Source organism: Drosophila mauritiana, chromosome 2R (assembly GCF_004382145.1).
Source record: "Drosophila mauritiana strain mau12 chromosome 2R, ASM438214v1, whole genome shotgun sequence".
Taxonomy (NCBI): Eukaryota; Metazoa; Arthropoda; class Insecta; order Diptera; family Drosophilidae; genus Drosophila; species Drosophila mauritiana.
The window spans coordinates 4,218,443-4,245,074 of NC_046668.1; the positions used below are offsets into that span (position 1 = coordinate 4,218,443).

Sequence of the window (26,632 nt, forward strand, 5' to 3'; positions counted from 1 at the left end):
TCTTTGAAAAGAGGGTTCTGCGACAAACAAAAAATCTCATGGATATAAACAGACAAGAATCCAGATTACAAACGTAGAAAAAAGAAATCAAACCAATATCATAACCCACAACAGAACCCTATCCATAATGCTCAATATAATAGGCTACGCCCAGGGCTATCGCTACCCTGTAGCTGTCGACGCTACGCATCTGCAGCGCCTTCAGTGTCTAACAAAGTAGTAGTAGAACGCCGCCATTGGACGTAGTCGCTGTGGAGAACAAAAAGGATAAACACTCGGGCAGCCCACCCTGCCGATTTTTTGGTGCAGGATCTAGAGCTGGCTCCAGACATGCCTATATAGCAAGCAGCTCTCTTCTACGCATGCAATGACAGCCGACCAATGTATGCGTGCACACGTATCTCATGCATTGTAAATTTGACAAAATATGCCCTTCTCTTCAAAAGTTCTTAGACTTTAAATCTATATTATTTTTGATTAATGGGCAGTATTCAACTTGCGACGTATGAAAAATTAAAAAGACAGTGATTGTTCGCTGCTTGCAAATAAACAGTTTCCATATATTAATTTAATATCTATATAGTAACGTAATTATGCCTTCCTCACAATTCACTTATACCAAAGACCGACCGCTGTGGTCCGCCGCATCGATTCCTTGTTAAATAAACAAACATTTCCCGATATTGCGCATCCCCTTAGCCGAAATCAGAACCCAGCCACTAGGCAGGCATATAGCCACGTAGCACATATAAAGCACAATAAAAACGCAAAGCGGATTCATTCTGAGTTTTTATTTATTTCGGCGTTGATCTTAGTTCAAATACGGATCATTTATTCGACTCAAAACAAAACTATTTTACTATATCTATATCAATATCTATCGCTATCTTAGAACAAAAATTTGGCAAAAAGTTTTTTGGCAAATCGGTAAATTTTAGAAGACTAATAAAAATGTGTAAAAAAAATCAACGCATTTTTCAAAAGTGTGGGCGTGGCAGTTTTCTGCGGCTTGTGGGCTTTAGAGTGGGTGTGGCAGCATGGGTCAACTTGCGCTGCGTCTTCGTCTCAAGAATCTGTGTGCTGAATCTCAACCTTCTAGATTCTATAGTTCCTGAAATTTCGACCTTCATACGGACAGACGGACGTGGCCAGATCGACTCGGCTATCGATCCTGATCAAGAATATATAGTAAAACAGCTGTTATATTTTTGAGTCGAACTAATGGCCCGTCAGATGACTAAGGACAACGCTTAAAAAAAAAGTATAGGACTAATAGTTTTAACGTCTTTATTGTTTTGATCACAGCTTAAGACTTCATGTTAGTGACAAAAGTCTTTCTTATAGTGTTCTTTTGTTTACATTATTTTTGGAGCGAGATGGATGAGTGGATATGGATTGTGCGGTTTTTGCCACAACATTCTAGCTTTTATAGTTCCTGAGATCTTGGCGTTCATATGGAGGCACAGAGGGACATGACCAGTTCGAATCTGCTATCGATCCTGATCAAGAATATTTATACTTTATATGGTCGGAAACGCATCCTTCTGCCTGTTACATATTTTTCAACGAATCTAGTATACCCTACAAGGGACGGGTATAAAAGGTTAAGGCGATGAAGGAAGTTAAGGCTGTGGTTAGGATCTGTGAATCGATGTATAGGACAAAAGATGCACTTTCATATATCGAAGAGCTTGAGAGAAACGCAGTTCGCATTTTGACTGCACTCAGTGCAACTACAGAATACAATTCATAAGTTAATTGTAGCACTTAATCAATGGCTTAGTGCGAGGTTTGGTTTTATCATTTATCTGTTAATTGCGCTGTTATGTTACTATTACTGCATTGTATGGATTCATCGCTTCTAAATAAATAAATAAATAAAAAAGCAATTAATCAATTAGTATATGCACGTTATGTAAGTCCGCGCATATGGTATAATTAATTTGTTGTGTTTATTGTTTCGTTATCTTAAATGGTATTTGTCTTACCAGTATTTATAGATATTACAAAAGGATTTAAAAATTTGCCCTTGCAATTCCACTAGTTAAGTAAAGCGTTCTCCTATCATATTTTTCGAATACATTATTACACTATCTGAAAAAAGGGTATATGATAGTCGGGGAACTTGACTTTTGTGTTGTCTCTTGTGTTTTTTATTTATTATTTAACCTGCTTACCAAAGCTAGCTTATTTTACTTTATGAAATATTTAGAATGCTATATATGAATTTGTTTATCATGCCCATGCCTACTGATAAGATACAAAAAACAAAAAAAAACAGTTAACGGCTAGGAAGTGCATCCAAGTGTAGACATATTGGCTTAAAATGTGATTATTATAAGACTATAATATAACAATTACTTATACAAAGTTTAAGGAATTCGATCAATTTCCAAATTGCGAAGCGCAGATGCAGCGCCGTCAACTTAAATTTATTGAAACGTAACCTAAACACGTTGTATGCATATATTGCTGTAACACCGGTCTCTCTCTGTGACGTTAAACAGAGCCAAAAAAGCTAGCTCGACGTTCAGTTTGTTTCAGTTAACTCGCGGAGAAACTTCGTCGGGCAAGAGCTTAAGCTTTAAAGAAAATTTAAAAGTCGTATTGCTTGTTGGCTTGTTTTGGTTTATCGGGCTAAGTGTCATGTGCTAATGAGATAGTTTGGAAGAGGGCCGCATTCTTTTCCAATTGCAAAAGGTTTTATACCTTGCGCAGTGCGATAAGCTGTTAGGATGGAATATTTGTACTTTAAAATTGATTAAAATGTGTGTTTAAAAGTTCGTTTACCCTGGTGAAAGTGTGCTAACGGTTTCGTATAGCTTTATATACTGCCGTGAACAAACACAGTCACAGCAGTAGCATTACTGTTGTTTCTGTTACTCAGAAAGATTATCTCACTGCAATGCATATGCATAGGGTATTAAAGTGCAACAAAATAAATACAAAAATTAACGTGATACTTTAATAATATGAGTATTTGTCTACTAAAGCGTGTCCTACTTTTTCGAATCATAAACTTTTGAATCCACTTATACACTTGGTACGAATAACCCGAGAAAAGGAACATATTTTGGATTATGATTTCATCTAATTATATGAAATTATACTGCAATCGATACGGTAACAGATATTTAGATGAATTTTTGTATTACAATGTCACATTTGTATAATTATAACAACAAATTGCAAGAAGATTGGATAGAAGCAAGGTCTTACACTTTGGCAAGCCGAGCGAAGATTCTTTCTTGAAATTGTTTGAATACAGCAAGCAAGAAGGAAACTAACGGTATCAAGCCGAAGAACACATGAGTACTATGTAATAATTACACGATCTTGATCGGATCCTATTTTTATATCTATTATCGCTATTGCCGCTATGTCTGTACTACGTACATATACACATAATTGGTATACCACAGATTCGTGACCAGTACGCTATTTTCGTTATTATACCAGTTACTCGATGAGTAAAAGGGTATACAAGATTCGTTGAAAAGTGTGTAACAACAGTCGAGTCGATATGGGCCCGTTCATCCCTCTGTCCTTATGAGCGCCTTGATCTCAGGAACTCTTAAAGCTAGAGAGTTCAGATTAAGCACGAAGACTCCAGAGGCATAGACGCAGAGCAAGTTTATCCTAAATGTTGCTACGCCCACAAACCGCCCACAACGGTTCCATACTCACTTTTACAAAATGTGAATTTTTTGTCTTGTACATTTTTTATTGCTGCGACGCTTTCACTTTTTAAAATTTTTTAGAAATGTTGAAATTTCTAGTTCGCACTGTCCTAGCTGCGTAACGGTGGAATAAAATGAGAAAAAATGAAAAGTTTTAAGTGAGTTTTTGAGGAATTGTGCGCATTAGAGTGGGCGTGGCAAAAAGATGTTTGCCAAATCGATACAAATTTACAAAACTAATAAAAATATGAATAAATATCATAACTTTTTTCAAAAGTGTGGGCATATCGATATAAGTTTAAAACACGAATACAAAAAGCGATAAATATTAAAACATTTTTTCAAAAGTGGCAGTTTTGTGCGGATTGTGGGCGTAGCAACACGTTTTTGGCATATCGATAGAAGTTTACAAAACTAATACAAAAGGGAAGTTGCACTTATTGGAAAATAAATATTGTTATCTATTAAACATATTAATGGTAAAAAATATGATTGCGTTTCCTTCTATGTCTCTTCTTAGGCAATCTGCACGAAAGTAATCAAAAAAAGGCACGTTTATTAAGCTTAAGCAGTTGCAAAAGACACACTAGTTGTTTGGTTGCTCGTAATCTAAACGTAACGGCTCATGATATTATAGGTCATAAAGTTGGATGATTATGATGCAAAACTTTTTAATCGAATCTTAACATTTTTTGAACCTATGCTTTCTAAAAGCCAATTATGGGAAAACTGTTTCTGGTTCGGTAAATTCTTAAACCCATAGGCTTTTGCGGAAGTAATCTCTCGAATGCAATTTCCATACATTTTCGGATTTTTAATACAATTTTGTAATAAGCCAACTCCCGTAGATTCAATTAGAATATGTAGAATATGTAACTGGTAGAAGGAAACATTCTTATCCTATACACTATATACATATATTCTTTATTGAAAGCAAATAAATATATATTATTAAAATTACATATTTGTTAAAAAAGTTATAATCTATTGATTATAACTTTTACAGATTACAGATAATAGGATAATAGGATAAGGGTCATGCAACTCATAGTTAGATCTATAATGATTTAAGTCTATGGATGTGTAGTTTTCAATGAATCTGCTTTCTTTGACCACTTTTTTAAAAAACCAACCACAACCCTGGCCTTATGGACAATAGTCGAAATATGGTAAGAAAATTTTAGTTTTGGGTCCAGAAGAACACCAAGATCATAAACCCGTGTTATTCTTTCTGTCCAAAGAGCGAACCCTTAAAGTGTTAGTCGTTTGTATTAGGTTGACACCACAAAAGGTCATAACTTTACACTTGGAGTCATTAAAGATTAGTACATTATCACGGCATTATATTTGAAAGCTATCTAGATTGGATTGTTAGTCCAAATGGCAAAAATTGTTTTATTACTAAAGGAAGGTCGTTAATGAATAAGCTAAGAAGAAGCGGACCAAGGTGGCTCCCTGGCCATTCAGATAACTTAAAATCAAATTTGGAAGTTCAACAGATAACCTAATAAATCAAATTTCCTTACTAGAAGAGAATGATTAACAGAGTCGAATGCTTTACTGAAGTAAGTGTAGATGACTTTTGTTTGAAGATTATTTTTTAAGCCCTGTATTACGAGTAAGCTCCAAAAGGTTAGTGGTTGTTGATCTGCGTTTCATAAACCTGTGCTGACATGGTGATATAATTGACCTACAAAGGTGCTGCAAATGAGGAGTGATAACATTTTCAAAAAGCTCACAATTTTGAGATTCCTCTGTAATTGCTTGACTCCAAATTGTTACCTATTTTTGGAGGGGGATCACAAAGGACTGCTTCCACTTAAATATTTGAAAAGGATAGACTGAGAACCGGTATTTTAAAATGTTGTCTAATGTCTGGACTTTACATTTCTTTGCTGTTTCACTCTTAATCAAACCAATGACATCGGAACACAAGAATTTGAAAATAATTTAATTGCGGTATAAAAAATATTTACGACATCCTCGATTATGTTGCAGGATCGGACTAATTAAAGCCAGCTATAAAATTATTTAGCCTCAGAAAGTTTGCCTTTCGAAAACAATGAATTCACTTGGTTGACTTCTATGATTTCTCTTTTTTTGCGGTACCTATTGTCATCGATTTTCATCTCGAATGTAGGATGATGTGGGTCTTCCGATTGATTTTCGATTTTTCTTCTGGGGACCACGGAGTGCCATCACCTAGAACTACCTATTGGTTCCTATCGGACAGTCTATTTGAGTCGGATTGGATTGCGGACAAATTTAGATTTTGGACACTCTGGGAATTCAGAAAACGGCGGAATGTAAGAGCGCGTAATAAAAACAGATCCGTCGGAAAATGTTTATTATTTAGTTGTTTAAATGGTTTTTAAATTCTAAAGATAATCTAAAATTGAAATATTTATTTAATAGACATATATTTTATAAGAAATAGTAATAATAATATGTTGGTCTTTCGAGCTATTTCGAAAAACCAAAATGCTGAATTTTATAGCACGTGGAAAATATTCAGAAAAAGAGAGATCGCTTTAGTCGAGTACCTTGACTTTCAGATAGCAGTTACGTAATAAGTAGCCTTCTTTGAATTTGCAAACTTATAGTTCCCGATATCTCTTTATTGCACAGAACATATATTTGAGGATATTAAAGAAACGATTGTATAGGAAAGAAATCAGCAAACATAGGCCCACAAATTACATGGAAAATTTTAATAAATAGATGGTGTGAAGTTTTCAATTGTTTTGTAATTAATAAATAATTGGATTTTTAAACACTGTATCTGGAGAAGTCAGCTTGCAATCCTGTTATACTTATATACATATACTTTATCAGGCATGCTCCGGTAATCGTAATTTTTTTTCGACTTCGATTTGGGCGAAATCTTTCGGTTTCGTTTTTAGGTGCCCTGGTTTTGGCAACATGCTCCAATAATCAAATTCGCAAGAATTTTAGGATTTCGATTTAAAACCGTGTAGCTCGTAAATTTAATTTAAAAAGTAATTGCCCACATCGGATTTAATACTGTAAAAAAAACCCTGAATGGTATCGAAAACAGCTAAACAGGTGTTTACTGTTTAAAAAAAATCATTTCAACTGAAAACGAAATCGACAGATTATGCTTAAATCGAAATCTAAAAAATATTACGATTACTGGAGCATGCCTGATACTTTTAATACATCGCCATAAATCGGTGAAACAAGATATATATGCAAGTATTGAAATAATGAAAATACAAACATAAAAACTATATGTTTCTATATAATCCCAATGTTACATTGAGTAACGCATTTTTTTTACCAGATAACCTTTGTGACTTCATAAACGGGTAAATAATATGAGGTCTAGCAAAATATTTGTTAATGAATAACTGATAAACTTCGATACTATAAAAGGAAGCTTTTCCGAACTTATAAAGTATATATATTGTTGATCAGGATCAATAGCCGAGTCGATCTGATCATGTCCGTCTGTCCGTATAAACGTCTCGATCTCAGGAACTATAAAAGTTAGAAGAGATTTAGCACACAGATTCTAGAGACATAGACACAGTGCAAGATGGGGTTGACCCAAGTTGCCACGCACACCTAAACGCCCACAAACCGTACCAAATTGCCACGCTCACACTTTGCAAAAATATATTTGTCATATTTTTATGAGTCTTGTACATTTTTATCGATTTGCCAAAGAAATTTTTGACACGCCCACTCTAACGCCCTAAAACGTCCCAAAACTGCCACTCTCGTATTTTTAAAAAATTTTGGAATATTTTTTCATAATTTTATGTCTTGTAAATTTTTATCGATTTGCCAGGATACTCTTTACCACGCCCACTCTAACGCCCTAAAAACTGCCTAATCCTGTAAATTTCTATCGATTTACTATAAAACATTTGCCACGCCCACTCTAATTCCTTAAAACCCCCCAAAACTGCCACGCACATACTTTTGAAAAATGTTTAGATTTTTCTTCATTGGGTTGCCAATTTTTACCTGTATACCGAAAACACTTGGGCGACGCCCTTCTTTTAACCTGCAACACGCCCACATTTACCCAATATCTATCGATATCCCAGAAAAATTATGAAATTTCGCGTTCGCATTCACACTAGCCGAGTAACGGGTATCTGATAGTCCGGAAACTCTCTTGTTAAATTTCAACAGTATGGGCGTGACAGTTTCTGGCGGTTTGCGGCCGTTGTGTGGTCGTGGCAAATCGATAGAAATTTACAAGACGAATACAAAAATGAAAAAATATCAAACATTTTTCCAAAGTGTAGGCCTGGCAGGTTTTAGCGGTTGGTAGGCTTTAGAGTAGGCGTGGCAACATTTGGAAAGAAACTTGCGCTGCGTCTACCCTGAGACCGAGACGTTCATATGGACAGACTGACATGGTCAGTTCAACTCAGCTATTGATCTTGATCAAGAATATATCTACTTTACATTTTTGGAAACGCTTCCTTCTACTGTTACATACTTTTCAACGAATCTAGTGTACCATGTAACTCTACGAATAAAGGGTATAAATATACTTTTGGCTGTATGCTCATTTGACCTTTGCATAGCATATTATAATATTTTAACAGTCTAGTTTTAAGGGGTCACAGGCCGTTATGTAGTTATATAACATTAGTTTTTTGAAGCTGAGAATGTGTTTGTATTGGGCTAAAATCTTTTTACTACCAATTCCAATGTACTACCTGTGGACTTTTAGATGAAATTGTGCGACATAAAAAGTTAATTTAAATAGAATCGCTTCAATTATATACATTATGTAATTTTGAGCGGTCTGCGATATGTTCGATTTAAAGATTAACATAGCAAGCTAGATCGCCTGACGTCGCGACAAATTGTTTATAATTAAAAAGCCTGTGAAGAACTTAGAAGTATAAGTCCGTAATCCACATTTAATTAAAACTTTTTTAATACCGTAAAATTTTGATATTAACTATTGTCAGGAAAACAATTTACTTTGGCCAAAATAAATATACTTTAGCCGCCGTTTACAGAAGTTACGAATACTATTTCAATTGTCTCTTTTATTTCGATCTTTACTCTGGCTTGGTTCAACAGCGACTGACTGCCGCGCTCTCTGCAGAGTGGCGAGTCGATCAGTCGATAAGTTTCTCGATAATATTTGTATTTATGTACATAGTAAGGATGGGTGTATGAATGTATAAGCTTATGACTAGATTGGCTATGTATAATTAGGTATGTATGACTAGGAATGTATGACTAAGAGTAAAGGAAGAGGGTAGAAGGAGCAGCCTACTACAATACTATTTAAAATAAATTAAAAAAACTTGATAATTTTATACAATTCATAATTTTACGTCATGATATGATATCAGCATTTTTGCATGTTTAAGGTGCGATCGTCACTGTATTTATATTCTTTATTAAATTCTTGGGCGTACTGTTTTCGCCACATGACGAATTGACCTAAAACAAGGGAGAATGCTATAATCGAGTTCCCCGATTATCAGATAACCGTAACTCAGCTATTGGAAATGCAAACGCGAAATTAAAAAATTTTTCTGGGATATCGATGGACATCAGGTAATATTTTGTAAGTGAAAGGAGGGGCGTGGCCATAGTCTTTTTCGTATACCGATAATAAAACGAAGAAAAATCAGAAAATTTTTCAAATGTGTAGACGTGACAGTTTTGGGAGTGTCAAAAAGTTTTTTGGCAATTCGCTAGAAGTCTACAAGAAAACAACAATAAAAATAATAAAAAAAATATTAACAATTGACAACAATATTGACAACATTTGAAAACAAACCTGCGCTGTGTCAATCAGGCATACTCGTAATTATACCCGTTACTCGGAGAGTAAAAGGGTATACTACATTCGTTTAAAAGTATGTAAAAGGCAGAAGGAAGCGTTTCCGACTATATAGAGTTTATATATTTTTGACCTTGATCAATAGAACTGTAAAACCTTGCATGTTTAGATTAAGCATAAAGATTCTCGAGACATATACGCAGCTCAAGTTTGTTGACCCATTTTGCCACCCCTACTCTAAAGCCCATAAGCCGCCCAAAACTGCCACGTACAAATTTTGAAAAATTGTTGAATAGTTTTTCAGAATTGTATGTCACTTAAATTACTGTCGATTAGCTTCCTTTTATCTGTTACATACATTTCAAAGAATCTCGTATACCCTTTTATTATTTTTGTTTTCTCAACTATTCTACGGCAGCTATATTATATAATTATATGATTTTGTTTAATTAAAAAACTCAGAAATATAATAGAAAAGAAAATTGTTTGTAAACGGGTATACTAGATTTGTTAAAGAGTATTTAAGTTCCGTCCGTATGAAAGTGAAGATATGGGGGACTATGCATAAGAGGTAGAGAGTTGAGATTCTAGTAACGCCATTGTTTTTGAAACTTTTGAAAACAATTTTTTTTGTTCGTTTTATAATTTGGTATGTATATTTATATTTAGTTTGTATGCCAGCATAAATCTAACGCCCACAAACCGCAATTTATATAGATTTGCCAAAAAAAGTTCAGTTTCTCGTTCGCACTCCCAGCTTCTGATAGTCGAGTATATCATGTTTTTTAATTAGATATATAGTGTAAAGGTATTTCGGGTGAGCCTATTTTCCTTTCTTGTATAATTATGAAATTAGTTAAAGTTTAAGATTATTATAAGGAAATTATTTGACTGAGCTGGTAGTAAATGGACTAAACTACAGCAATATATCTAATATCTTCTTGATATTCCTGCGCTTAATAGATAAATTTATTGTACCTTTGAAAAATACCATGCCATTTTCCTTTGTTTCAATGGATTTTAAAAGTATAGTTGATCGCCTTGATTCTGCTATTAACTGCTATTAAAATTTTCCAAGATTTTAAATGTAATTTCTCAATGTTTTCTATACATTTTTTTTCACATTTTGTCTCAGGCGTAAAGAAAAAGCGTATTAAAGCTATGGCTTTTTAAAGTATTTTTGTTCTCGTGTAATAATCTTATATACTCAGGGGCAGTACTGTAATCGCTTAGACTAAAGCACTTTTCAGCATTAGTTTTTTGCGCTGAGTAGTAAAAAATGCAATTAGAGACTAGGAAGTATGGGTTTTAAAAGGGTCTTCGTTTTGGAGTTACACCTTTTTATTACCCAAGTGTGTGTTGCTTGTTTTTAGGTGAAATCCAGTTTACTACCCTGTTGACTTTTTGCTGACACTGTACGACATTAAAAGTTAATTTAAATGGAATCGCATCAATTATATATACATTATGTAATTTTGAGCCGTGTACTATACGGTCGATTAAAAGACTTAAATAGCAAGCCAAATAGATAAAAAGTCTATTAGGCCGAAGCCCACGTACTGACTTGACGTCGCGGCAAATGTTTTAAAACAAAAAAGCCCGTGTAGAATCTAAGAAGTCCACGTCCGAAGTCCACTAAATAGAAATTAACTTCTTTTTTAGCAACATGCTTCAAAAAATTGCATTGCTTCTTACTATCTGGAGTTGCGGCTCATTGGCTGCGGACATCCTAATGGCCACCCAAGGTAAGAATAGTCTAAGACTTCTTAATTTTTGATTTTTGGTAGTTTTAGTAGTTAAAAATCGAAATGGTAGCTTCCTTTAAATTGTTTCTCCAAAAAAGTCTTCTGTTCAATTGAAATCTATATGCGTCTGTATTGGGTTATTGATTAAATAGTTCATTTAACAGTTAACTCTGATACCGATACGATATTATCTCATCATGTAAATAAATTACATTGGCGTTTTCCTTAAAGTATATTATGCAACTTTATTTTCATACACCGATATATTCCAAGGGTGCTCATTTTTGTTTTGTTTTCTAATCGCTCTTGCTATTAATGCATATTACAAAACGAACTTTTCCTACTCAATTCATTTGATTGTTCTTTGTGTTGAGCAACAACAATGTCCATTGTCCAAAAGTCCAAATTGGTTGAAATGAGTTGTACTTTTCGTTGTCGGGAAAAACTATTTGTCAATATGTAGTATATGTATATAACTTTCACAAAAAGTTTTCGTTGGACGACTAGTAATTAAAAAAATTATAAAGCCGTTGTGGGCGTTATAAAGGAGCATGTCCAAAATGTTTAAGATTTATAATATAATATAATATAATATAATATAATATAATATAATATAATATAATATAATATAAATAATATAAAATGGCAAAACAAATAATGAAATTAAATGGTTGGATTGTGGGCGTGGAAACCTCACTAAACAAGAGAGAATGCTATAGTCGAGTTTCCCGAATATCAGATACTCGTTACTCAGCTAGTGTGAATGCGAACGCGAAATTACATAATTTCTCTGGGATATGGATAGAAATTGGGGAATAAGATGAGAAAAAATTTAAAACTGGTTCGAAATGAGGGCGCGGCAGGTTTGGGCGGTTGTAGGGCGTTAGAGCGGGCGTGGCAACATGGGTCAAAAAACTTGCGCTGCATGTTTGAATCTAGAATCTGTATGCTGAATCTCAACCGTTTAGCTTCTATAGTTCCTGAGATCTCGACGAATATATGTACTTTATATAGTCGGAAACGCTTGCTTCTCCCCTTTCATACTTTTCAACGAAACTAGTATACCTTTCTACTCTACGAGTAACGTGTATTATATAAGTGCGCTACGTGTGTGTCTGTGAAATCTGCTAATTTCAAGCACAGTCGATCTGACCATGTCCGTTCGTCAGTCCGCCCGTATAAGCGATGTGGGAGCTACAAGATCTGGAAATTTTAGTTTAAGCCTGTAGATTCCAGTGACGCCTAAGCTGTGTTGCCGTCCAAAGTGGTTTTGGTATACAGATAGAAATTGGCAAGAAAAACAATAAAACGAAGAAAAATCGGAACATTTTTCAACAATTTGGGAGTGGCAGTTTTGCATGACTTGTGGGCGTGGAGTTTTGGTTGGCTTGCTTGCATATCGATATAAATTTACAATACTAATAGAAATATGAAAAAATTATCAAAATATTTAGAAAAAGTGTGTGCCTGGCACTTTTGGGCGGTTTGTGGGCGGTAGAGTGGGCGTGGTAACATGCGCTGTGCCTATGTTTCAACATTCTAGCCCCTAAAGTTCCCGAGATCTCGAGGTTCATACGGATGGACAGACAGACGGACATATCCAGCTCGACACGGCTATTCTAATCAAGAAAATGTATACTTAATATGGACGGAAACGATTCCTTCTGCCTGTTACATACCTTTCAACAAGTCTAGTATACCTTTTTCTTCCACGAGTCACGGTATAATTCGGGAAAGCTTCTCTCTTACTTTATTTTCTAGTGCTTACAATATACGATAAGCAAATTAAAACTATATTTTTAACAATTTTCAGGCGGAACGAAGTCACACAAGATACCATTCTGGGAATTGGCTAAGGGATTAATATCCAGGTATATCTGAATAATTATTTAAAAATGTTTGTATCATGTTATGTTAACAATATTTATTTATTTTGAAAACCTGTTCTTTTGAAGTGAATGTTGTTTTTCCTAAGTTATAATTATGTAACGCTCCGTCCTTGTATTGTAAATAAGGCATATCCGTTCGTCCGTTCGTCTGCCCAGTGACATCGATGACATCATAAATAAACAAATTTGGAATGTTAGATTAATCTCGAGAACTTTGGAACGTCTACACAGCGTATCCAAAGGCACTAGAATCACCTTGGAATATCGCCACGCTGAACGACTTCTTTTTTGTTTTCTTTAGAATTCGTTTAACGGTATTTCCAGTCGAAAGTGAAATTATTCCAAAACACCTTCAACCTTTAAAAACAAGATTTCGAAAATATTTACATATATCACAATACCTTCGTAAGCTTTACTCAAAATGAAAGAACAGTTTTTCTAAAACTTCTAATATTACAAACTAAATCCGGGTAAATTAAATATATAATTTTCTATTTATTTAACCACAATAAGTTATTATTATTATTTAATGCTAAAAAGAAATTACAAGTTACAGGCTAAGTAAAGAAACATGATTAAATAAATGACTTAAGCTAATGTTCTAAACTAATAGATATTATTAACGTAATTGCATTTACATTGTTGAAGTTGTTTTATTTTTTATTTATTCTTTTTATTTTTTATAATTTGGGATTTGGTAAGGAATTTTAGTACCATTTTGGCATTGTATTGTTTGGGGCTTAGGGTGGGGCTTAAGTTCTGGAAGGTTTGGGTGCGTTGGGCAGTTATGCGAGCAGATTACAGATTACGTGTGGGACATCCAAGCGTGCATTGATAATGGGCGTTTGTTAAATTGCTGTGACCTAACCTCAGTCTTGTTATAATGATTTGCTCCCCCTCTTAGTCAAGGGCGAATTGAAGACTGTGTTGGGGATGGAGGGATTAAAGTTCTGCTAGAACCAACTGCGGGTTAAGCTGAGGAGTAGCTTAAAATGCTGTTTTTTTTAAGGAAGTGCGATATGAATATTGAGTTATTGTTTGGTGTGTAGGTTAATAGAAGCTGGTATGCCTATTTGGCTACATCGTCTACATATAGGGCTAGGAATCCAGATTATTGTTATTTAAGGTAGGTGTCTAGTGTACTCAATTGAGGAAAGATCTTTGCCTTTGCCTGGCGGATTTCCGAGATCGCTTTTAAGTTTCGGAATGTGAGAGTGCCACTTATATTTATGGCTTATTGTGAGGCATGGGATTTTTATGGTGCCTGTTGTTGGGATATTTTACGATGAAGTTATGCTTGTGGAAGATTTGGATGATTTGACACTTGTATTTTGATAAGACTGAGCCAGAGTGGTCTCACCAATCGTAAATTTGGTTAAAAGAGTTAGTTAGGTTTGTTATGTATCAGAAAAAATAAAATATATATTCTTGATTTGGATCAATAGCCGAGTCGAATTTTTTTTATAATACTTTTTTTTTTGTATAAGATCCTAAGTTTTAAAAAATCTCTTAATATTATTTCATAATTTTATTAGTTTTGTACTTTCTAATATCTATCGATATCGGAGAAAAATGATGGGTAACGGGTATCTGATAGTTGGGGAACTCGACTATAGCATTCTCTCTTGATTTGATTTGAACGGACCACTGTACAAAAACACAAAATCAAAACTTGAAAGCGAGCTGTTAAATGTGTCGCTACTGCGAAGACTGCTGTCTTAGAACTTTAGACTGTGGAATAAAGAGAGAGTAAGCAAAGCACAAAAAAATTGTAAACAAAATTATTCGCGAAGAGAAACGAGTTTTATAATTACGTGTACATAGTATAAGTAATAAAGAATTTACTAATAACTAACTACTAATAACCAACGCTGGTTTTTACAAAAGCTAAAATAATTTCGGAGCTCACCGACCCTTCGCTCACGTTAGAAAATGTCCCCTGATTTATTCGTATTAAGCATTAGGAATCGGTTGAGATTAAATGCAAGAGAAGCGGTTCTTAAATGGCACACAGATATGGCATGAGCCTATTGTCCTAAAAGTATGCAACACAAGGACCATCATTTTGGCCACCGCCGCACTATGGGGCATTTGGAATGTTTTTTTTACAATAATGTGTTTTTCACAAGTATGCAAATTTGAAATATTTTAGTATTAATACATTGGAAATACGTTAAAATATTACGTTATAGCCGACAAAAGTTAATTTAACAGTGCACTGTTATAATAACAGCTGTTAAAGTCGGCTGTTACGAGCATATACCACGTGGCTGCATTGCGCGCAGAATTTAGCTTAACTTTCAAAGTGTTAAAATTTAAATACCGAACGCGAATTGTATAGTTTCAGAACGCTTAGACAAATTCTAGATGCGAGAGCACAAGAACAAGTACTCGAGAGAGAGAGAGATTGGAGCTTAGATTAGGAAAGATAACGGCACAGTTGAGGTCCCGCTTAATGCTGTATCCAAAGTTGGCTTCAAATAAATAACAATGCTATTAATTTCTGGCGGCTGCGCGATCCAACACATTTCATGTTCATAATTCTGATTCATGGCGACAACTAAATACAAAACCACAACAGCAAATCCAAAATGTTCTTTTTATGTTTATAAGTAATTTGTAATAATTATTTTGAAGAAAAAAACGGGAAAAAAGTAATATAAGCCCAATTTTGCGCGAATCATAAATATGTCATAAATGACATATAAATTATTTGTGATGACTTCTGTTATCCTTTTGGACGCTTTTTGGATGCCGCCAAACGGCGTCCACGCCTGGCTGTGAACGCTGTGTAATGCCGGCTTTATTTTTCAATTGGAATTTTCCAGTACCAGACTTCTTTTGTGCTGTTGAACACTGCTTTCCGTAGTTGGACCAAGATTTATCTTGGGCCTTAGTCCATTTATGGTCTTTAGTCCATCCTCGGCACGGGGTAGGCAGCATGTTTGTCTTCTCTTTTAGTAGTCGGTAATAACTGCACATTCTATACCCAATCTTTTTTTTCGTCCTTCTGCTCTTTGATCATTGACTTATGGTTTGGGTTACGAGGGTTGTTTTTCTGTTTTATTTTCATCCGTCTCGTATACCATATATGTTATGATTTTGTAATGCCCTATACCAAAGACACTAGTCTGGAATAATTGTTCGTCTCTTTTGGGCTGTGCTGTGGTATTTTCAAGAATGATAAGGTTAATGGATATCCGTCAGAATTGTAAGCCCGTGCTTCTACAACTCCTACATATCCGATCAAATTATTCTTCTTCCGGGCACTTGGTTAACATCATGAGCTTCCTAAGCCAGATTGTTCTCATTCGTTCCAACACTCATAGCCTCAGCTGTGTTTACTATGTCTCAACTTGTTCTTCGTTTCTGGCTGGCAATCATTTTGCGACTGCATGATAAGTCGCATGGTCTCAACCAACTGGTTCTCCTGGAGCACCGTATCCGGCCAACCAAAAGGTACTTGTCCCTGACACAACTCCATGAACCATCCTCGGACACGGTCGATGTTGCCTACTTCAACCTTTCTTGCCACTTTGGTGTATTTCAATGAGTCCATCTCCGTATCCAATTTGAACACATTGGTACTGTGCCGTCCATATCCGTCCAATTTTCACTACTCACGATTAATCGTGCACGATTTGTGACATAACAGTACGATTATTTTTCTTCTGCAACCATTTTAACATGTTCGGACGCCACTGTGACTATGTTGGCTGACCAGGATCGTCATAAAAACTTTTTCGGCCAGCTGGGGTTGCTGAGAGACGCTGACCCGATCACAGAATGAGATGTATATATCGTAATAGTAAATTTATTGTTCTCTAAGGTTTTAATAATTGAACTGAGGCTGATAGTTTACAACGAAAGTTTTTTCGAGTGTTTCGCGCGGTGCCAGTGCCGTCTTCAATGCTTCGATTTCTAGGGGTCTGCCGCAAAGGTGTTGTATTGTGCCTGTGGACCAATGGTGTTTTCTTCGCTGAAAGGGTTAAGCATTAAAATTTAATATGCCATTTAAATAAGTTTTAATAATAAGTGAAAGCGTAGTCGTTGGTTCAAAACGCTATTTGTTTAATTAATTAGTCCATTCCGTTAGATGCTTGCTTGTATTATATTTATTTGAAAGAAACAGACGTTTTGAACAGAAAGTGGCCATACTTCGTATGGGATGTATCGTTAAGGTTTAACATAACCAGTATTTCTTACATATGAGAAAAAAAGAGAATAACTACTATATTATTATAATTCTTTGTATAATTATTAGTAATTATACCAATTACTTTTAGAGAAAAAAAACATAAGGTGAGATAAAGAATATTCAGATAAACGCGGATTCGAATTTTCCGGGCAACAATTAATTGAATTTGATTATGAAATATAATTCTTCATATTTAGGTAAGTAGGCGGATTCCTTTATAAATAAATTTGAAGAGTGCATTTTCCGTTCCATACCATTTTTTGATTTTGTGGTCATGGGCATTTTAAGTTTACACCAATCGTTTTGTAAGTATTTATTTTTCCAATATGCAATAAAAAACAAATTTCATACTAACACTTCTTAGGCGTAATGATTTAAAATCAGTTATACGAACTACGAACTATACGACTTATAGTTGTCTTATCTACGCTTAGTTTAAACAAATTAAATTAGATCTGTAATCAAAAACCCAATATTTTTCAGAGGTCACAATATTACCTTTTTAAATGGATTTCCGGCTGATTTTAATATTGAAGGACTGCTTGAGGTTACACCAGCTGGTCTTGTTGAATATATCCACAACTATACGAACTGGGATCTTTTGGGCTCACGCATGGCGGGAGAAATGCCCATTAAGCCCTGGGACGGCCTGCGATACGCTTTCGAAGTAAGTTAGAAATTTTAACTAATTCTAGATTATCAGGAAAATTGAAGAAAAAATGTGAAGAAAATGAGAAATTGAAAAAATGTTTATATTAAAAAGAGTTTCAACATACAGATACTAGAGACATGCACGCAGCGCAAGTTTTTGACTCTTCCGCCCGCAAACCGGCAAAAACTGCCACGCCCACATATTCGAAAAATTATTGGATATTTTTTCATAATTTTATTAGTTTTGTAAGTTTCTATCGATTTGCCAAAACACTTTCTGTCACGCCTTCTCTAACGCCCTAAAACTGCCCAAAACAGCCAAACCCTTACTTTCACAAAATGATTGGTATCGATTTGTAAAAAAATTTGGACACGCCCACTCTAAAGCTCTAAAGCTGTCAAACCGGTCACGCCCAATTTTGAAATTTGTTCTCATTTCGTTCGCCAATATCTATCGATATATCAGAAAAATTATGAAATTTTGCGTTCGCATTTACACTAGCTGAGTAACGGGTATCTGATAGTCGGGGAACTCGACTTACAACTAGAGCGACTGATCGGGTCTTATTGAGCTGCAACTGCTGCGCAAACCGAGAAGACACCAAATGCAGTTGGGAGCCGGAATCAAACAATGCCTGCAGGGTATGAATACCGCGAGCGGATCCTTACGAGTACTACAGCTGCGGCCATTAGAGAACTGTTAGACTGGGAGTCTGGAGTTTCAATTTTTGGATTAACGGCACTTGAATGCCACTAGAATTATTATTACGAGTATTGGTCGAATGCAATTCAATTGCTGGTTGCGAAGGGTTGGCCTCAAAATGTAGTATGGTGCTCATTTCCCCACACACATGGCGCCTACGCTCGTGCATGATCGGGTGCGGTGCCCACGTTTTGGGAAATTAAGAATAACTTTTTATTAAATTATTAAAGCAATAGGGATAATTCCTAATTTAAGCATGGCGTAACGTGGGAGTTAAATTTCCAAACGGGATGGAATGCGCAGGGCGTGTTGTTAGTTCGTCTACTGGTGTTACAACTAATTCTACTTCTTATTCCCACCTGAGATGTTGAGGTATAACTACTTATGTCTCTAGTTTCTGACAGCGGTTTCCCAAAAATCCATAGAATTCCTTTGCCAAAGGTATTTTATCCATGGACTTGGTGTCCTCCCAGGAAGTTTATGTACCAGTATTTCATCTTTGCAGCAATTTTCTTTTCTTTGAGGCAATTTGCAATTTCCTTAGCCGTTCCCAAGGATTCAAAGGCGCGTATGTGTGAGTTGACCTTGTCCAAAAACTCCCGAAGTGTATGCGACGAAGACGAATATATTTTCTTGTATTATTTCCTTGTAGTATTTTCTTGATGTGAGAGTGAAACACAAGACGTTTATTAGAATACCGTTTATTGAGTAAATCTAAAGCCACTTGATAGTTGATAGTTGATGCTGGACCTTGCACACAGGTTCTCTATGTCGGATAACTCAGGGTCCTTATCTATAGTTGTATAAAACATCGACACGAAATCCGCATACTCCGTGTATCCTCAGGCGAATGAAGACAACTTCAGCTATGGTAGACGGGAACGTTTAGCCGTGATGTAAGCTGAGAAGTCATTGTAACGCCAGATAGAGCTTGTTAATCTCTACTCTGTTTAATTTGAGCACGCAAACTAAACTCAAGAAGTAAAGCCATTACACCAAATTCATCTCGGCGTTGGCTGCCGAGATTTCATTAAAATTGAGAGCTTCTTGCAAATCTTGATGCCGTCGTCCATATGCATTTTTAATTTGCTCAATCAGATGCAAGCGCAATCAATAAAATTTACTTAACCCATTTTATCCCCCGTAACTTCACTGGCAATAGCCTTATCTTACCAGAAACCGATGAAAAGGTATGCACATCAGCAAAGGATCGTCATGTTATTATTATAAAACTACGTCTCAGCTTTACAAAAAATCAATTTCTAATTATTCGGACGCATACTTCTTCGACAGACTGTATATTTTAGCGATAAATGTGCCAACTAAACGCGTGCCTGTATGTTTGTCCGAAGGTATGCGCGGTCAAATAGCGAAGAGGGTAGGCAAAATATAAGAACCGCCCGCAATTCTCGGTCTAAATGCCTTTATTATGTAGGGGATAAACGCTGATTGTTATTTACTTGAGGCAGAACATTGCTCTTTTTATTCATACCCGTTACTCGTAGAGTAAAAGCAACGACACTAGAATATCAGGATGCGTCACGCCATACGCCATTTTTTGCACATTTTTTCGGTTTGGCTCTAGAGGTGGCTCCAGGCTCTCTCGAATTTTTGTTCAAGAGCGAGAGAGCGGAGAGCTCTACAGCCAGCATCTCTTTTCTACGCATACAGAGACAGCCGACTGTATTTGTGCAAATTTAACAAAATTTGCCAAAATATGCCCTTCACTTTACAAGTTGTTAGACTTTATATCTTTATTATTTTTGATCAATTGACACCATTGTGCCATATTGTTTTGCATTGAGTTAACGTTATTATTATTTGAATATAGCTTAAAATACGTGATATCCGAATCTATGTACATAAAATCACAAAATAAATTTCAAAAACAAAAGAAAATGCTATAGTCGAGTTCCCGACTCAGCTAGTTTCTCAGCTAGTGGGATTTCTGGTAAATCGATGGATATTAGGGAATAAAATAAGAAAAATTTAAAGATTGTTCCAAAGTGTGGGAGTGACCGGGTTCGGCTGCTTTAGGGCGTTAGAGAGGGCGTGGCAAAATTTGTTGGCAAATCGATAGAAATTTACTACAAGTGTGAAAAAATATCAATACGTTTTTCAAAAATGTGGGCGTGGCAGTTTTGTGCGGTTTGCGGGCCGTAGAGTGGGCGCTGCGTCATTGTCTCTAGAATTTTTATGTTTCTAGTTTTTATAGTTCCTGAGATCTCGACGTTCATACGGACGGAAACGCTTCCTTCTGCCTCGTACATACTTTTTAAGAAATCTAGTATAGCCTTTTACTCTTCGAATAACGGGTATAATGACTATTTATTAGAATAATTGTCGTTAAAGTATTCAGCTTGCGACGTGTGAAAAATTTGAGTACACATTGTCTAGTAGACATCGATTCTTAGGTGCTTATGCGCCCACGTCGTGCTTGAAGAAATCAATTTTGCATTAAGTGCATGCAGATTTTTATTTATTTTATATGAACTAAATAAATATAAAAAAAAATAAATATTACAGTTTGTATTATTTTTATGAAATATATTTTTAAATATGTATTTTCTTTTTTTGGAAAATTTATGTTTTAAATTACAAAAGTAGTCATAAGAATTCCAGATCGTTGACATTGACATTTTGCAACGAAATTGGCCAAAACTTTAAATGTGTTCATAAGTTCGTTTCTTGGAACAAACTTGATTTCGGCCAGAAAATCGTCTTCTACCACAAGTACGTTTGCTGTTTTTACTCAAAACCAATGTGTGGCCGTTTTGCATCTTGTTATTCTAAGGTTTTTGGTGAAACAGATTCGTTGAACAATATGTAACAGGCAGAATGAAGCGTTTCCGACTGTATAAAGTAAGATATTTTCTTGATCAGGATAAATAGCCGAGTCGATCTAGCCATGTCCTTCCTTCCTACTGTCTGACTGTCCGTCTGTCCGTATGAACTTCGAGATCTCAGGTAAAAGCTAGAAGGTTGAGATTCAGCATACAGATTCTAAAGAGAAAGACGCAGTGCAAGTTTGTTGACCCATTTTGCCACGCCCATTCTAACGCCCTAAAACTGGCACGCCCACATGTTTACCATTTTTTGATACTTTTTCATCATTTTATTAGTCCTGCAAATTTCTATCGATCTACGCCGAAGTGGTCTCACTTGGATAAATTTGTAATTAAATTTTTTGTCACTTTACAAGTATAGTACTTATCGATATCCCAGAAAAATTATTAAATTTCGCGTTTGCATTTACATTAGCTGGGTAACGGGTACCTGATACACGGGGAACTCAACTAAAGCGTTTTTTCTTCTTTTTAATTTCATTTTGTTTAAATCCAGTGCACAACAATATCACGTCGGGGTCACCAGTATTAGCGCTGGAAGCTTTATTTTTCAATTAAAACTCAAAGTTCGCCGACAACTATGCTTAGAGATTAAGAAACAAATAGTGAGACTTAAAAACGACCGCAGCTGCCAACTGAAATGCATTGCATAGAAAAGACCGACAGAGAGCTGTTAATGCTGCGGGCATACATTATAATAAACACCACTTCGCTCTCTATATTTATTGCCCGATGGACTTCGACTTTTGGTGCTCATTTCCCCTGTTGGATTTATTACTAGCACGAGGTATACACGAACTTTTCTCAGGAGGTGACGATTTCGACGTCATTTCACAAATCTCTTGTACCTTCATCGTCTTTAGGATCACTAGGACCGCTAGCACCATGGCGATGAACCTAAAAGTAAGATTCACGACAAAAATCTCGTCGTGAATATGATAATAATCATATTCATAATCTTAATAATCATATATCAAAGAAAAGCTTTCTAAATCACCAAGAACAGTCTTTTTTTGTAAGCTTATTCGTGGTGATGTTGAGAGTCCCGACTTGATTAGTCGGCTTAACTTCTCGGTTCCAAGTAGATTCACTAGAAACTATATACCACTTATCTTAAATCATTGTAGATCTAACTATGAGTTGCATGACCCTTACAGAGTATTATGTTCTGACTATAATAGACTTTATCCTATTATCTGTAATCTTGACTCTCTGTTGCTCTTAAAGCAATCAATTTTAACTTTTTTAGTACATAATTAGATAGTACTAACTAATATTTATTAGAGTCATTTTATTATGTTCATTTCCTCGTCTCTGTTCTCTTTTTTATAACGCGTCTATCTTCTCGCGAATCGAGCCGTACGATATGGTGTGGCCGTGGGACCCGTGCAAAAAAAAAAAAAAAAAAAAGATTTGCTTTTAGGGGGAATAGGTCGTCACTATTTTGACATTTAGGGAAAGAAACAACAACAAATTAATTCTTTTTTGAATACTGACATACATTTCAATACGAATTTAGCTACGGGATAAAATAATTAATTATCTGAAATCATCACATTAAGTTTTTCTTAGATATACTTTTGAGCCTAGGGGATCCGGATATATATTAAATATTTACTTGAGGTAAGAAAATATTCATTATCCCGCTTTTAAAATCGGTTGAGTTATACCCCTTTTGGTATGGATGTCTTATTCAAGAAAAGCCTCAGTCACCATTTTTCTTAGTACTGCGTTCTCGCGTTCAAAAATGTCAAAAAATAGTAATTTTTTTAACTTTGGGTCTTTCGAAATTTTGTTTTGACTGTCTTCGCAATTTCTGCATCCTAATCAACTACATTTTTGGTCCCCATAATCAATTTGTGGCAGTTTTTGTAATGAGTGCGGATGACTTGTGTACAAATTTAAAAGTGCACACCACAACAATTATTATTATTTCTATGTAGCTGTGCCTCGTGCCAGATGACACAATAAACTGGGAAATCGTATTACTTTGCTATTTGGCGAGGATTCACAGGATCAGGCGACAAAGAATTTGCTTAGTGTAAGTTAGAGGGCGTGGCCTAAATAAGGGAGTCCCGCCAACAAAAAAAGTAAAGAAAAAGCCTAGTGTTTCCGATATTGCACGCGAGCAATATGGCGACTCTCTGACGCCACTGACCATGATGCTTGTTGATTTACTGTTCAGAAAGCATGTTCACGTTCATTGCTCTTTATTTTGCAAACATCAAAAGTGAACTAAACATCATTCTTTCGCTTAAAACTTCCATACATAAGTTGAAAATTCATAGCGGCCACACAAACGTGATGTGCTTGCCGACTATGCACGAGCATCCGGTCATATGGACTTCGGACATTCGGCCATTTGTCCGGTTGACTCCAGTTTCTTATACATATGTATGTTATATGTTCGTATATGTGATACATACTTTAAAAATTCTGTTTTGTATCCATTAATTTAATGATTATCAAAAAATATGTGTGTATCTAGCACATTATTTTGAAAGCGAAATTAGGGTGTTTCTTTTTCTGTTTCTTTTTAGAAATATTTGGATTCATAATAAATCGTATTAATTTAAATTATGTGGAAAATTGTGTTCTCTAATTGGGATCAGATGAGTACCAAGCAATATATCAGGAAACCGTCCATTTTAATGGATATTTCTGGAAAAGACCACAAATTTTTATTTTCTTTAACAATGAAAAAGTAAGAGAAAATTAAGAGACGATGTAAAAAAAATAATGTGTTTTTAATTAACAGTCATGTGACGCAATGCTTCGTGACTCAGAAACAAAGGAGTTGACCAAGAAAAGCTTTGATTTGGCTATATTAGATGGAGCTTTCCCAGAGTGCTTTTTGGGATTAATGTACGACTTCAAGATTCCATTTATGTACATAAACACGGTGGGCTTCTATACAGGCAGTATCTCGACTGCAGGAAATCCCGTTAGCTACGCTATTACTCCCAACTTCTATTCTCGATTTACGGACACAATGAATCTTTACGAACGGGCTATTAATACGGCCATGCAGATAGGACAAACATTGATGCACATGGTGAGTGAAATTCATTTCTTAGCCTAATTTAACAAATTACCATTACTTTCACTTTTACTATAGTATGTTATGCGTCGGACACACCTTGTGATGCGAGAGCACTTGGGTGCTCAAATCCCGCATCCTTATGAAATGTCGCGCAACGTGAGTTTCATTTTGCAAAATGGACACGCAGTTTTGTCTTATCCTAGAGCCTTTAATCCAAATGTAGCAGAAGTCGCTTGCATTCATTGTAGGCCAGCTAGAAAACTTCCTAGGAACCTTGAGGAATTCATCGGTGCTTCTGGAGCATCTGGATTCATCTATGTTTCTATGGGTTCTTCCGTAAAGGCCGCGAACATGCCAGAGGCGTTGCGTCACATGCTTGTAAAGACCTTTGCACGTCTTCCGTATCATGTGCTATGGAAGTATGAAGGCAGCTCGACAGATATAAAAGACATCACATCAAACGTAAAACTTTCACGATGGTTACCGCAGCAGGACATTTTGGGACATCCCAAGCTTAGAGCGTTTGTAACACATGGAGGCTTGCTAAGTATGTTTGAGACGGTATTTCACGGAGTACCCGTAGTTACAATGCCGGTATTCTGCGACCACGATGTTAACTCAGCCAAGGCCGAGGTCGATGGATATGCAATAAAGCTAGATCTTCAGACGCTGTCAGCCAATCAGTTGTACAAGGCTATTATGAAAGTGATTCACAATCCTCGCTACAGAAATTCAGCGCGATATCGGCAAAAGCTCTTCCTGGACCAGCGCTCAACAGCGCTAGATACTGCCATATACTGGACCGAATATGTGCTGCGACATAATGGTGCTTATCATCTACAGGCTCCATCTCGAAATATGACGTGAGTTTATAACGATTATTTTGGTGTTACCATATTAATTATTTTTCCTTAGATGGTGGCAATACTACTTACTCGACGTGGTTGCGGTTTATTTAATTTTACTTTACGCCGTGATCTTAGCACTAAAGCGCATTGATTTCCCATACGAGAAGGTGCGGAGTCTTTATACCCTGATGGCTCCTTTTATAACAATAGCAAAAACGAAGTCAAAGAAGATTTAAAAAGTCTTTATAATATTACTAGAGTGGGGTGCTTAAATATTAAGAAGAATACGTTGCGGTTCAAAGCGTCAAGCAAATGGATCGATAAGAAACTTTTGCCTATTCCAAATATTGTATACAATATTATATTTTTCTAACATTGTTAATTTAAATTATTTAAAAGAGTATAAAAACACGCACACAATAACAAAGAAGAATAAAACAAATGAAATCCCTCGGAAATGGAAAAATGTATAAAAGAGTATTTATCTACTTGATACTGAATTTAATAGCAAAACTCTGATATTAATAATTAATGACTTCGTAAAAATGGTAACTACTCTTCTGTCGTTGACTCGGTGAGCTCATCAGCGGATAGCTTAACCAGACTGTAAATGTAAATATAAATATAATAAGAATCAAAACAAGTGATTCAAATTATAATTTAAAGGATATATTAAAAATTTGTGACAGTTCCAAAGATGGTATAAAACAATTTGATGTACAACCTAAATTAATGTTTAAAAGCATTAATTTATGATTTTAATTCAAGCTTACTTTACCGAAAACATCTTCTATAAGAATGTCTAAATAAATTACAATAAAATATATTTTCACAAATGGAAACTAATTTTCTGCCGTTTGCAGCTATCGCAGAGCGTTCGTGTGTTCGTTTGACACCCAAACGAACAAATATCCGATTATTTTATTTATTTTTATTTATGCGGCTTTTTAAGTTGATCGATTCGTCGGTTCCTGTTTCGTACTGTTCGCTCAAGGTCGTCGCAACTTGACCAACACCAGTTGGACTGCTGATAAGGATCTCAACGACCACGTCTCTTCTGCACTTCCTTAGTGTGCTGCTTGCCTGTCCTCTCCCTTACGTGGACTGACTGGTCTTGTCGAATCACCGTTCCCAGACTAGGGTGAAGAGGTGCTGGGCTCCTCCTTCTTTCCCTTGTTCTGTCCCGGCCGATCTCGCCAGAGGCCTGTTCAGTATCCATAAAGCTCCGTCCTATCGCCCGG

The 26,632-nt window shown here is 35.8% G+C and overlaps 1 protein-coding gene across 2 annotated transcripts; it reads left to right on the forward strand.

Moving 5' to 3' along the window:
* Positions 1-2,523: 2,523 nt before the first annotated feature.
* Positions 2,524-26,237, forward strand: LOC117136188 (UDP-glucuronosyltransferase 2B20). 2 transcript variants are annotated; one of them, XM_033296934.1, is made up of 7 exons: positions 2,524-3,123; positions 11,131-11,213; positions 13,027-13,084; positions 17,784-17,967; positions 24,259-24,555; positions 24,619-25,406; positions 25,459-26,237. In XM_033296934.1, the coding sequence occupies exons 2-7, from the start codon at positions 11,135-11,137 to the stop codon at positions 25,625-25,627; spliced, it is 1,575 nt and encodes a 524-aa protein (XP_033152825.1). In that variant the 5' UTR covers positions 2,524-3,123; positions 11,131-11,134; the 3' UTR covers positions 25,628-26,237. The 2 variants fall into 2 exon arrangements, with proteins under 2 accessions (XP_033152825.1, XP_033152826.1); XM_033296935.1 differs by lacking the exons at positions 2,524-3,123; positions 13,027-13,084 and having other exon boundaries at positions 11,018-11,213.
* The last annotated feature ends 395 nt before the right edge of the window (positions 26,238-26,632 follow it).